This window comes from Taudactylus pleione, unplaced genomic scaffold (assembly GCF_031769625.1).
Source record: "Taudactylus pleione unplaced genomic scaffold, aTauple2 ptg000136l, whole genome shotgun sequence".
Taxonomy (NCBI): domain Eukaryota; kingdom Metazoa; phylum Chordata; class Amphibia; order Anura; family Myobatrachidae; genus Taudactylus; species Taudactylus pleione.
Genome location: NW_028284538.1, coordinates 2,686,074 through 2,700,843, shown reverse-complemented (window position 1 = coordinate 2,700,843; position 14,770 = coordinate 2,686,074). Strand labels below are relative to the sequence as shown.

General features: G+C 40.9%; 1 protein-coding gene across 3 annotated transcripts in view; it reads right to left on the bottom strand.

Moving 5' to 3' along the window:
• Positions 1-1,130: 1,130 nt before the first annotated feature.
• Positions 1,131-14,770, bottom strand: part of MAPK8 (mitogen-activated protein kinase 8) — a 37,717-nt gene continuing 24,077 nt past the window's right edge. The window contains exons 7-12 of one of the 3 annotated variants that reach the window (XM_088473494.1): positions 12,270-12,341; positions 7,470-7,652; positions 6,282-6,406; positions 5,835-5,898; positions 4,989-5,066; positions 1,131-3,001 (exon numbers count right to left, since the gene is read on the bottom strand). In XM_088473494.1, coding sequence (XP_088329620.1) covers positions 2,859-3,001; positions 4,989-5,066; positions 5,835-5,898; positions 6,282-6,406; positions 7,470-7,652; positions 12,270-12,341 — 665 coding nt within the window. In that variant the 3' untranslated portion in view covers positions 1,131-2,858. Of the gene's footprint in view, positions 3,007-4,988; positions 5,067-5,834; positions 5,899-6,281; positions 6,407-7,469; positions 7,653-12,269; positions 12,342-14,770 lie in introns of all 3 variants that reach the window. The other 2 variants (XM_088473496.1, XM_088473495.1) reach the window with 2 other exon arrangements.

Here is a 14,770-nt window from a genome sequence, read left to right as displayed (position 1 = left end):
CCAGTGTTTTACCACCTAGTGACCTTCATCAGGGCTGGGGTGATAGAAACCATTAGATGGCAGAAATAATCGCACACACTGCTTACAATTATTAAGGATCTGTGAGTGCGATATATTTAATATATTTGACAGCAATATCAGACTGTGTCAATATGACTACATTTCAGTCTTACAACAGGTGCCATATTTCCTTACTATAGCACTGTGCCCAACAATCATTTCTGTGTGTAATTAATAACTAGCGATGAGTGATGTAGTTGTGCTTTGTAGTGTAAGCATATGTACTGGTTACATGATTTGATACGGTTACAATATTTTTATTTTATACCCTTATTTGTGGGTTTCATTTATTGGGCTTCATGAAATTGCTTTATCAAGTAAATAAGTGATATTGGGGAAGGTGTATTAAGCTTTGAAAAGTGATTATTTCTTTCCACATTAAGTACCAACCAAACAGCTCCTAACTGCCATTTTTTAAAACAGTCTGTAACATGACAGTTAGGAGCTGATTAGTTGGTACTTTATCTCTCTCAACTTTATCACTCTCCAAGGCTTACACCTCTCCTATTCTTACAAGGGACCTTGGGATGCTATGTGTAGCTTTCCGGGACCTCTGTTCTCACAAGCCGCAGTAACAGGTGGAGAGTCTAATGCCGCATACATACTAGACGATAAGTTGAACGATAACAATATCGTTCAACATGTTCAATATTGTCTATTGTGTATGCACAACATTGTTATTGATGCGCACTTCAGTACTTACAGGGTAACCAGACTATACCTTCAGGTTCTGCAAGTACGGGGATGAGGGAGGGTGCCGTCATTGAACGATATCGGTCAGTGTGTATGCTTAACATCGTTAACGACATCGTTAATTGAGCCCGGCAGTGGTTTGCTCTACCTGTGCATATTAGCTCCATGTATTTAATAAAATATGCATTTACAAATGACAAATTACAAATACGTGTACAAAATTACGAAATGTGTTGATTTAAGAGAGTTCAAGATGCATTCGCTTAAGTAATAACATCAGGAGAGGTTCAGGAAGTAACAAGTAATCAGAATGCTCCTGGAACTAGAAGTTATAAAATATAGTCTTTACCAAAAAAAAATATATAAAGACACAGATGCATTTTACCCAACATTGATCTTTTATTATGAGTCGGTGATCATATAAATGGCCGTGCTGCTCTAGTGTCTGTGGGTTCCCACAGCTGTCATCAGCAGGGGTAACGCACACTGGGCTGCATGATTGATCTGCACTGCGAACGTAAACAGAAGAGGAAATAACAAGCAGTGATATGGTGCATCTAGGCAGGAAGAAAAAAAAAAAGGGCTCTAGCAAGGTTATGATTGCTCCTCCATGGCAGGCAGGCCGGCCGGCCGTGGGAAATGCAAAATGTGATCTACATATACTGTAGCTGTGACAGGGAGGGTGCATTCATTCTCACAGTTCACTCAAGCCCTCATCTCTATTAACCCTATTCAAAGCAACATCATCGTTAGAATCCTTACCCAACCCTGAAGAATAAAAAAGAAAAAGGAAAAAAAAGGTAAAATAAATAACCTGCATTTCCACACACAAAAACAAAATGGCTGCTTCCATCCAACAATTTGTTCAGGTTCCTGAGAGGAATAAAAATAAGTTGAATTTTTTTTTATTTGCCCAACATCAACCCCATGCTGCCCCCAGCCTCCAGATTGTTATATAGCATGCTGGAGGTCTCCCTAGCACCAGAGGGGGTATATTTGTCATCTATCAGTATGAGCACTGCACTGGTTGTCGGTTAAACATTCTTTTCATTGGAGCGTTGGCCATTGAGAATACACAGAGGCCAAACAGTCTGTAAACCACACAGAGAGATCGTATGTAAGGGAGGTCCTGACATTAACACTAAAAAAAAAAAAAAAAAAAGCACTGCTGATGTTTACAATTTGTACTGTAATGCACATTCAGATGTTCTGGGGAGAAACACTTGTCATGTGAATCCATGACCCATTCAACAACCGTAGTTGGAAGGAGGTTTGGCCTTGGTGAACATGCCGAACCTGATGCTCCCGTGGACACTCACAGAACAATAGATGTCACGACTTTCCAGGTTCTGCAAGGTCTGATGCACCAACACCTCAAAAGCACAGGCAATATTACACAACAGAAAGTGGGTAGAAGCAGCGCCTCCCTTTGGTTTACTGGCACTAGAGGCATGAATGCAAGTGAGGAAAAACCGCTTACAATTTAAAAAAAAAAAAAATATCTTTAAATTATTAGAAAACGGAAGAGATCTGTAAAATTCTAAAAGATAAAAAGAAAACATGAGCAGCACCAGCAAAGAAACAAAAAACATTAAAATCAAATAAAAAGTAAAAATTTCAAGACATTCAGGACCAAAGTGACCTTTTCTCAAAAAGTTGGAGCGCTAAGCCCCCTCTCCCCCAACCTCTCCTCGCACAATGGAAATAAAAATACAATACATATTTATGGCAGCTTTTCAAACCCTCCAGCACTTAAGTGTTCAAATTACAGCACACAAAAAGAGAAAAAAAATAAAATAATAATAATAAAAAAATAAAAACTGAAACTACACCTTTTTTTTTTTTAAACCTACTCCTGGCAAGAAGTACATTGGATTTTGTGGCACCTCTCCAGCGCATAAAAGGTGCCTCAGTCAACTTTTAGACCTTGCCCCCTAACCCACGACTGCAGAGCAATCGAAAGTTTCTGGTAGCTAAGGGGTTAATAATATTTACTCTACAATAATACAAGTGGCGTGTTCCTGCCATCATCTTGTGCTACCCTAGAGGTCCCTCTACACCTCTCCTCCCTTCCCTGCCATATCTCCCTATAGTTCCCTACTGAATCATCGACAGCAGCCCAGGGCCCCCGCTGAGGTTTCAAGGCTGCTGTCAGTGTCTGAGGGCAGCGTTGGGTCTGTGGACATGGAGGAAGCATCAGCCGACGAGGAGGAGGTTTGAGGCTGGGAGCCATCAGTTACTGCTGCACCTGTGCTATGAGAAAGCAGAGAGGGGAGTTAGTTGCAGTAAAAGTTCCTCCAAACTAGAAGACACTTCACAGATAACACATTCTACAGCACCCAGATAAACCTACAGCCGTATCCTCCTCCCGTATATTGTATACACTGCCTACAAGATATCCTTCACAGCTATCACATTCTACAGCACCCAGATTAACCTATAACTGTATCCCCCACCCATATATTGTACAGCCATGGGCAAATGTTTTGAGTATGACTCAAGTATTGGTTTTCAAAGTTTGCAGCTTCAGTATTTTTAGACCTTTTTGTCAGATGTTACTATGGTATACTGAAGTAAAGTTACAAGCATTTCATAAGTGTCAAAGGCTTTTATTGACAATTACATTAAGTTTATGTGTAGGTAAAGCATCCTGAAACCATTCATGTGTGGGGTTGCTTCTCAGCCAAGGGAGTGGGCTCACTCACAATTTTGCCTAAGAACACAGCCATGAATAAAGAATGGCACCAAAACATCCTCCAAGAGGACATTCTCCCAACCATCCAAGAACAGTTTGGTGACAAACAATGCCTTTTCCAGCATGACGGAGCACCTTGCCATAAGGCAAAAGTTATAACCAGGAGGCTCGGGGAACAAAACATCAAAATTTGGGTCCAAGGCCAGGAAGCCCCCCAGACCTTAATCCCATTGAGAACTTGTGGTCAATCCTCAAGAGGCGGGTGGACAAACAAAAACCCACAAATTCTGACAAACTCCAAGCGTTGATAAGGCAAGAATGGGCGGCCATCAGTCAGTATGCTGCCCAGAATTTGATTGACAGCATGCCAGGGCGAGTTGCAGAGGTCTTGAAAAAGAAGGGTCTACACTGCAAATGTTGACTCTTTGCATAAACTTAATGTAACTGTCAATAAAAGCCTTTGACACTTATGAAATGCTTGTAATTTTACTTCAGTATACCATAGTAACATCTGACACAAAGGTCTAAAAACACCGAAGCAGCAAACTTTGTGAAAACCAATACTTGTGTCATTCTCAAAACTTTTGGCCATGGCTGTATACATAGCAGTAAAGGGTGTCTTATAGGCAATCACATTCTATAGCACCCAGGCTAACCTACAACCGTATCCCCCTCCCGCATATTATATATGCTACCTACAAGACACCCTTCACAGCTAACACATCCTATAGCACCCAGTCTAACCCACTACCGTATCCCCCACCCGCATATTGTATACACTGCAATGTTTGTTCCATCTTGCTAATATGATCAATGACATTTGAACTATATATATTTAAAAACAAACTAAAAAAAGCTGCATTTTAAAATGTATTTTTTCTAGATTACTTTCCCATCAACTGAGAACAGCAGAAAGTTAGACACTTTCACACATTTTATGTTCACTGGTTAAAAATACAAGGTGTGTAGCTGTTCGATACTTTACAAGTATACCCAACCTGTAACCAATTCTCTAAGTTTGCTGAAAAAATTCTACACTGTAGTTTTGTTTCCTCTATTTATATCAAAGTACTGAAAACACAAACATAAAATAAGGAAAAAAACAAAAACATTGAAATATAAAGATGGACAAAGTTTTATGGAACATCACTGAATAACATGAATACTCAAATTTTGATATAAACAGCATTTTTCAGTTCACCATTAATAAAAACCCTTGGGGGTATATTTGCTAAAGTGGGGTTTCTGAGCATTCTCTGCAGTTGTGACCTGAATTTAAAGCAGAAATAGTAATAAATGCTAAATCGGACCTGTTCTGTATTCATTGAAGCTCTAAATCCAGCGGTCAAAGCTGCTGATAATCAGAGTCTTTGGAAGCCCACTGGTTATCACATATACGCCTTGGTCTCTTCTCCTGGGCTTACCAATAGAAGGGTTAGCTAGAACTGCTGACATATTAACATGCTGCATAACTGGTAAACGGGTTTTCCTTTTAGTTACAGTATGCTCAAATCCCCATCTCTGTGCAAAGGAAACCAACCTAAAGGTGCAGGCTGCCCCCGAATCACACCGTTCCTAGCTCTATCTTCCCAATCCAGGACTTCCTTGTATATTAGCTCTGCAAAGGACGAGATGGCAAAATCAGCTTACGGTCAGTTCTCCAGGTCGGAACCCTTTTTCCATATACAGATACATTGCTGCAATAAATAACTAGGTGTACTTCACCTGGTGTAATGTACAGCTTCTTAAGCCAATAGACAAACATATACACAAAGCACCTTACATGGGAATCAGTAAATGGATGAATGTAACACTGACACTATACAGTAGCATTAATAAAAGTGTTTAAAAAAACAAACAAAAAAAACACACAAAACATATATAAAGCAAATGGTTCAAAGTGCATTGTCTCTCCTTGGTAGAGTATAATTATGTAATTTACATTGTTTCCATGCTGTGAAACATTTCTACAAGCCCTGATGCACCATTAGTTTTAATGCTAAACATTCTAGCTTTAGAATTGTAAAAATACGCAGTTCCATATAAAAAAAATTTTTATTACAATTTTGTTTAGTTTTTTTAACAAGTTGTGTCATTGTTTTAGCTATTTTTTGTTAACATGACATTTGGTTTCTACTTTGTTCTAGGATAGTGCAACCTGCTCCATGGTCACTCATTCACAAAACCACTTGGTCACCATATGTTGGCGGAGAGATTGGAGGCAGCGTGTCTAACCCCATCTTGTTTTGCTCAACAATAACTGGACCAAGTATATGATGTTCCAATATAATGCCCCTATAGGCATACTGATGTTTGTACTGTACATACAAAGCTGGGAATTGGTGCAATACATCTCCTACAAGTATGTATATTGGTGTTTTTTTACCTTTCCATTCCTCTATTGTGTGTTCTCGCTCATCCAGTTGTTTGTCTGGGATCTTTGGTGGAGGCTGTTTGTAAAAATCAAGAGTCAATGTGAACCACCAATATACAGATGAGAATAACTGGACATAATGGCAGCTTATAGTTTACAAACAGTACAAGTGATAGAACAGGCACCACTCTGTACATTGTGACGTTGCTGGAGGTTTGGAGAGTCACAGAACTCCATGGTGCCTTCCAAAGCATATCTCTTTAGCACAGAGAATAATTGCTTTTAGGTTAAAATAAGAAGATATAAAGAATGCTATTGATGTATAAAATGATATCCAGAAGACAGATCTTTCTAAATCAAACCTACAAGGACAGCTGTATAAGAAAAATAATGATATTAGGAGTCCACCGATAAGCTCCATGGACTTGGAAGGCGAGTGATAAAATGAGGACAACTTACCGCTTCAGCCTCTAGCGAGTCGTACCAGACATTGATGTAAGGGTGCAGCAAAGCCTCATCAACAGAGATCCTCTTTGAGGCATCGATAACCAACATCTTGGATAGCAGATCTCTGGCTTGGCTGGCTGCATGAGAGAGAAGATTATTATATACACGTTGCTCTTCAGTGAGGGGACCATAACACAGGACGTAATGACCAGTCTGCTAAAATGAGCTTACAATCCAAGGTGCATAGCTGAAACGGTTTCCCAAACAACGCAAGTAGGCTTTTCCAGGCAGTACAATAACCACCTTCAAAAGGTGTCTCTCACACACAAACATACAATAGTGACACTGAATGGTAAAGAGGATGTTGGCTCAAGTTATTTAAATTCACCCTAATTAATGTTTTGCAGATTCATTTTTGCTGTCCTGTGGTGGAAAAACAGCAATTACTTCTCTCCGATGCACAGTCTGTGCTCAAATATAGAAACCAAGATGTGACGCTCCCATCCGCCAAGTGACAAATACAGACTCCCATCAATATTCCCCCTCCCCAGAATTTCCTTATGACACTAAGCAGAATCGGGTTAGTTTTGCTACTGCCACATGGAAGCAGGAGACTGTGGACATACATTGATATATATACATTGCAGATTACATATAAAATTATCACTACGTGTTTGGAATGTGGTGCATGGTGGAACAGAGTTCTGAATAGCACATAATTATCTATCTTTAAATAGAAGTACCTTTGATGCATGATTCAGAGCTTTTCAAAATCTCTCCAGAGAGGTGTCTACGGCAGGATGGCTGCTAGTCATACATAGACAAGAGACTCACAGCCTGTCATGTGATAGCAATGGTAGAGCACAGCGTAATGTTCCAAAGCCTTTCTGCTCATTACATCACATGCCATGTGACTGTGGGTGTCACAGTCTAGTCATACATGGTAAGGACTGGATTAGCACCAGGCAATACAAAGTTCTTAATCTCAGACTAGTGCTTGACCTAGATGATGTTTGCAGATATAAACATTTCATTTCTGATCTGTTTTTCCAAGGCAGTGCTGTGCGTTACATGTATTCATAGATCTGATGCATGCCCGGGAGGCTCCTCACGTTTGATAATACAGCTCCAGTTTCCGTTCATCATGCCTTCCGTGTACCTTTTCATCCCTTAAAAGGAAAACGTAAAAATGCCTCTTACCTTTTAATTTGTTGTGCTCAGAGTCTGCCGGAAACAGGACATCGGGGAACAGCTTCTCGAAGCTGTAGCCCGCATATTTGGGCCTGTTTTCCACATACGTCCTCACTGTAGGCTGTAGCTTCTTCATGAATTCTGGACAGGGCGTTCCCAGCTGCTCAATCACTTTGTTCCACTGATCAATATCTGAGGTTGGAGCTCAAGAAAAACTTGGAAACAGGTGGCAAGGCAAAAAGCAACAAACCCATGCAAGTGCAGCCACAGAACACCAACAGCACTGGACCTGGTGCGTATTACAAAGCTGCAGATCACAATGAAAGCCGGCTGCAAAACTGCCAGAATTACATTATAATGTGCGCTCCTCTTATTATGTAGCACAGTAAAAAAAAAAGCCTGTGCTCTTGATTGTCACTCTACACCCTAGAGCAGTGGTTCTCAAACTCGGTCCTCAGGACCCCACACAGTTCACGTTTTCCAGGTCACCCAGGAGTTGCACAAGTGATTTCATTACTCACTGACACATATTATACAATCCACAGGTGGAGCTAATTATTTCACTTGTGATTCTGTGAGGAGACCTGGAAAACATGCACTGTTCGGGGTCCTGAGGACTGAGTTTGAGAACCTGTGTCCTAGAGAACTACGAGTTAGCAAGCCTGAGGAGCATGGGGTAATGCATCTCGGCACTACCCAGCCTATGTCTGACATTTACCCTTCTCAAACTTTGGCAAGTTATTTAGAGGAGCTGTACCAATAACTGTAGGATGAAGCTGATGCTGGAGTAGAATTTTGTTATAAGGACTTCAAATGCAAACCGGTGCCAGTCTAATAGATGATATACTTTGTCTGGATAAGAGAGGGTGCAGAATGTGAAAAACATACCACACAAACTAGGGGTTTAGTCAAATTTGGAAATGGAAAAAGAAACAACCCCCTCCCCATCTTTAGTGTAATTTATTAAGTCATCCATTATTCACCGACTTGTTTCAATGATTTTGGTGTAGAGGTCTTCTGGGGAGGGGGGGAAAGGTGTTTTAGTCACTTTATGGACCGACAAAGCGTTCACAGTCTGCGTCATAAAAACAACCACGCAATGACTCATGGCTGCAAGTGACAGCAGGTGTGGGCTGAATCCCCCATACTCACGCTTCTACCAGTGCATAAAGGACACCCGTACAGCACAGGGTAAGGTACTTACATGAATTTTCTGCCTGTAAAGCAGCTCAGCCCTCACACTTTGCTCTGCACAACTCCTCACTTCTGTATCCACTAAATGTCTGAAGCTTATTTCCTTTTTCCTTTTACGGGTGATATGTTTTTCTTTTCATTGTGACAAATAGACCTAGTTCCATAACATTTTAGAACAAATATATTTTTATTTCATGGGGAGTAATCTAGATTACATGGAACAATTTATATAAAAAATTATAATAATAAACTCTACAATTATTTCCATAGTTCCTTTCACATAATCTACCTAAAAAAACTTACCTAGCTTTGTCAGCAGACTATGAAGAATACAAATGTGTAGTTACTCATCTAGATCTAATGGAGTTCCAGGGCTTGGGGCAAAATGTGCATCGTTTTGCTAATAATGACACCAGACAACTGAAAAAAGGGACAAATGAATAAAGGATGAGCAAATCCCCAAATTCTAGTTTGTATATATAAGCCATGGAGTGTAACTACATTGCTCGGAAATGAGCTGACAATCCTTTGTAGCTTTGTTAAAAAGAAAAAAATGACATAGTTCGACTGTATAAACACAAAAATATCTATACAGATTTTAAGGTTATACATCAGTCTTCACCAGGTGTTGGGATTCCCGGCGCTGGAATTCTGAGCGCCGGAATCTCAAAAGTTAACCAGTGGGGTTAGGCACTAGGGGGAGGTAAGGTTCGGGCACTAGGGAGGGAGGGATATGGTAGGGAGAGGGGGAGAGTTGGGTTACAGACAGACAAGTGTAGGTATGCTAACCCTGTTGGGATGCCGGCGTCAGGATTCTGACCGCTGAGATCCTGAGTTCCGGTTATTGGCCCTGCCCTTGTCAATCATTCAGCACAGTGTATTTCTGCTAATTTGGTCCGGAACACTGCTAGGCACTCAATGCTTTCTGTGTTAGTGAAGCACCTCCGGACCACACCATCAGCTAATTAATAACGGCAGCTACTGATTGCTGCAGAGAGAAAGAAGAAAAGGGATTCACGCTGGGGGAGAATAATTAGCGATGGCACCCATAAGGCTCACAAACGATAACTTGACACTTTATTTTTACAACATATATATAGCGAAAATACATTTTATAAGCCTTACATAGCAGATAACTGGCAATTCAGGACAACAATGGAACCAAAATGTGCTTTAAAAAAGATTTTTGAGATACATGGATGTCATCAAGTGATTACATTATAGCTTCGAAACAACTTTCAGAAAGGATAAATATAGTCGGCTATTGAAGTAAAGCAGAAGATTTACCCTGACCGCCGGGATCCCATACCCAACCCGTTTTGGGGAGTGATAGAGGACCTGCTGAAGTCCTCCATGATGTGTTGTTAACTCACTGATGAGTCTTACATTTATAGGTTTTGTTTTTTCTGTTTTACTTCAATAGCCGACTATATTTATCCATCTTGAGTTTGATACAGACAGCGGCACCCCAACAGAATTTTGTAAGTATACTAACCCTAATCCACCTTTCCCGCAACCTAACCCTCTCCCCCCCCACAGCCTAATCCTAGCCCTCTCCCCCCACAGCCTAATCCTATCCCATACCGCAGCCTAATCCTAACCCTCCCCTCCCGCAGCCTAATCCTAACGCCTACCGCAGCCTAACCATCCCCTCCCGCAGCCTAATCCTAGCCCCTACTGCAGCCTAATCCTAACCCTCTCCCCCTCACAGCCTAATCCTAGCCCTCTCCCCCCCACAGCTTAATCCTATCCCCTACCGCATCCTAATCCTCTCCCCCCCACAGCCTAACCCTAACCCCCCCTCCCGCAGCCTAATCCTAACGCCTACCGCAGCCTAACCATCCCCTCCCGCAGCCTAATCCTAAACCTCTCCCCCCCCGCAGCCTACTCCTAGCCCCTACCGCAGCCTAATCCTAGCCCCTACCGCAGCCTAATCCTAGCCCCTAATGCAGCCTCAAACACTCAATTTTAACTCCAGTGGGTATGGAACATTACTAAGAGGGTGAAGAGTACCTACATTGGACCTGTCCGATTGTGGCTCATCCTTATAATTTTAGTAATACTTTGTCTTTTCTCAATCTCATGCCTAGTAAACCGTTCCTGGGGTTCTAGCTTTAAGACTTTAGTTTCCATTGTGATTTATTGTGCTCACTTCTATCTCTGCCTATTGTTTGCGAGTTGCCCTGACCATGGTTAGTTTTCCCATAAGGCTTGCTCTGAGATTGGTCAGATACCACTAGATTAAAGCACAGGAAGGGGGGAGTTTAACATGAAGTAATTGTATTGGTGGATTTGAATAAAGAATGGGGAAATGAATGTAAGACATGTTTGTGATACATGTCTACCATGAAAATTAGCCATGACAGACTGATGGTCCAGTTAATCTTTATCTGACACTAACACATAGGAGGCTGGGCACAGGATTTATCTTCTCTGCAAACATATAAACCATTCCATAAATGCCAAGTTTTCCAAAAGGAAGAGATTCTTTGTGTGGAGAAATGTCCAGCTGGCTTCACCAAATCCTAGCTCCACATCATCCCAAATGTCTTACAGTCCATGTCCATTCCCATCTCTAACGCGCAGTAATATCCAAAACATATTGAGAAAGATATTTCTTCACAGGGTAACAGAGAATGATCTTTTCCAGCTTTTGCTAGGGAAGATCATCCTGCAATTCTAAATGCCTCCATATTCCTCTATTCTCCTCCAATGACCATACCAGTCTAGTGATCATTCTAGCACCCTGCACCTGTCACAGCCCATGCAGTTCCTCTTTCCTGCCTGGGGGGTCGCTGTCTGCTCTGGTGCTTCTAGCACACACTGGTTTGTATCATCCGTCTGTTGTGTGCTAGAAGCACCAGAGCAGAGTGAGACACCTCAGGCAGGAAAGAGGAACTGCACGGGTTGTGACAGGTGCAGGGTGTTAGAATGAACACTACCAGTCAATCATCTTGCTTAATAAGGAGTTTCCAAATAGTTATGGAAATAGCATAGGATTATTTGCATTCTGTGTCAGTATGCAGTAGTATTGTATAGTGACAATTACAGCTCATACAAAGAATTGGTCATTGTCTTGGGTGATAATTGTTTCACATAGGCTTGCTATTAGTACCCTGAGTAGATGTCTATACTGGTGCTATCAGCCTGTATCCACAAATAAAATAGAAATAATCAAATTACGGAATAACTTAAAATATAGCATACCTTTCATTTTTTTTATAGTGAATTTGTCATTAAAAGGTTAACAGCAAGCGAGTGACCAGGCACATTTTTATCAACGTCCAAAATTTTTTGTATTTCAACGTGTTGTACCAAGTGAGCTCACTCATGCTGGTGCGACAAGCTAACACTGCGGCTGAGTTTTAGCACACTCAGAGCCTCTTGCAGCAAGCAAGAACACGGAAATGCTGACTACACAAATACATACAATTACAGCTCATCTTCCCTTTTACTTACTATGGCATCACCATTAAATAGCTTGTGTATAGGATGAAGTGAGTCTACACAGTTATTTGGTATAAGCCCCCCAGTGGTACACCATAGTATCCTCTAGGTTTGGGGAGGGCGGGGGATGGGGGAACAGTGATTTGTAAGAGCCAATGGGAAGGATACGGTCTGAGCCAGGGAATAACACACCACCTTTGATCATCTCTCCCAAGATGCACCCCACTGACCAAATGTCAACTGAAAACAGAACGTAAGGCAATTAGCAGGGAGCAGCCTTATACGGAGCACTAGATAGAGGGGGAAGGGGGAGAGTGACCAAATAAAATGCATCATTTACACTAAAAGCTCTGTCACTTGGCTGCAGACGTCAACCGTGTTAAACTGCTTTTTGTCACCGGATGTCTAACAAGTTATAAAACTGCAAAAAAAAAAAAAAACAGCCTCTTTAGGTGTACTGATATTACTAAGAGAAATTTTTTGTTGAACCTTTACTTCTTATTCATGTGCAAGTTGGTAGACTTCATTTGATGGACAATGATTACAGAGTAATTATAAGAATGTCTGACTTTGCCAGGTCATGTTATTCTACTTCATTCTTAAAGGGCAAATCAATTAGCAGCGATGGCAGCAGAGTGTTGTCACAATATTGGTATCTCAAGGCCATCGACATTGTATGTTCTCCCTCAGAGGTCTGCAGGATAATATGCAATGTTTGGCCTAATTCTTGGGAAAGCGCCATCGCTGAATATTGGTGAATAGTTACTTGCCCCCTAAGAGGTTGAGTAACACAAATATTTTTCAAAAATAAAATACAAAAAGTAAAACTACTGGAGGTTGAGAAAAAAATGCCCCAAAAATATTCTGTAAATTACAAAATCTCAGAGGAATTGGCTAGTACAGGGGTTATTTATTTATTTTTTTACTTCAACTCTCAAGCCAAGAGGTCATGTTTTCAGGATTTCTGACTAGTGGATTAATTACGGGCAAGTAAAAATGAATTAACTCACCTGTGCATGAGAATAAAGAAATCCTGAAAACATGGCCTATTGGGGGAACTTGCAGATTGAGAACCCCCGTGTGCTAGAGGTCTCATTGCAGACTGTAAAGTAGTATTTGATATGCTGTCAGGTAATGCATTTAGGACAAACTAATACGGTAGATACAATATGTACTATACATTCTCACACATCTATACTGTAAATGAAATAAACTGTTCATCGGGAATATATCAAAGTTTCTATCCACTAAGTAGGTTACAAAAGAAAAAAAAAAAAAAGCGCCTACACTCACATGGAACATGCCTATGTGTATCTAACTACCACGGCTGAAGTTTGCAGTCAATTAACAATGGACGCTCCATGCAGCTTACGGCAGTGGTTTTACTTTTAAAGCTGAAAATCAGTTTCTAAAGTGAATATTTATCAATGAATTAACATTCGCTGATGCAGCAACACAGAAATGCAAACATTTTTCTCTCCTCTCCCTCTTGCAGACTGCGCGTGCTCATTTACCAGTGGTGCTGAGGAGTACCATATGGCCCCTTTTCTCTTTTACAAGATTGAGAAAAAAGGTTATAGGGGAAGACACGTATCTTAACACAATGGGCTGGATTCAATTAACCTCGGAGCCACTTACAAGCCCATTTCCTCAAGTGGTAAGTCTGCGGCTAACGTGCGTTAACCCACAGATTCCGAGATAAGTACCCAGAGTTATGGCTTAAAGCATTTGCGGCAACCGTGATAAGGGCAAAACGCCCAACTTAACGTGGATTTCTTCTCGAGCCTTAGGAGGAGGGGGAACAGAAATCTGCGTTAAGCGTAGCTTGCGGCGGGCTGTAACTGAATATCCCCGGGCATTGCATCGCGGCTAGTTCTAAATCGGGGCCAATTGGATTCGGCCCAATGAATTCAGCACTTGTTTATTGCAATGATTAACACCAGTGGAGAGAACTGTATATATTCTTATATGTTAAAGGAAAACAAATCCAAAAGATTCTGGTGTGTTATATTAGTGCATGAAAACAAATCTTGTAATTTACCGTGTGCCTTCGGCCTTAGCTGGTTGCCGCCGTGACAGTGGGAATGGCCACCACATTTATGAACCTCTAAGCATTCAGGAGACAATACATTAAGTATTGTTTTTTTTAGTTATCTCTTGTGTACTTTTAGTCAACTAAAATGACCACTCACTCTGTCACAGATGCTCATAGCTGCTCACACTCCATAAGAGACAATGTAGGGTAAGGATTTATATGTAAATATTTAATCCCCTGTTGGGGGGTATGAATGCGCACCTAAAATTATGTATTAGCATGCTTATTATTGTGATTTAAATTTTAAATTTAGTGTTCATTCTACCACCCAGCACCTGTCACAATCCTTACAGTCCCCCTTTCCTGCCTGTCGCTCTCTGCTATGGTGCTTCTAACACACTCAGCTGATGCAACAAACTGCTGAGATACAGACCAGAGTGTGCTAGAAGCACCGGAGCAGAGAAAGAGGAACTACACGGCTGTGACAGATGCAGGGTGCTAGAAAGAACACTTATTTTATCATGCTGATACTTTATCATATAACCTGTGAATATTTTTTATTTATTTTTAATTTTTGAAATCTTAAAAAAAATAAAAAAAAAAAAATTTAATTTATTTTGCTTTCCAATCCAAG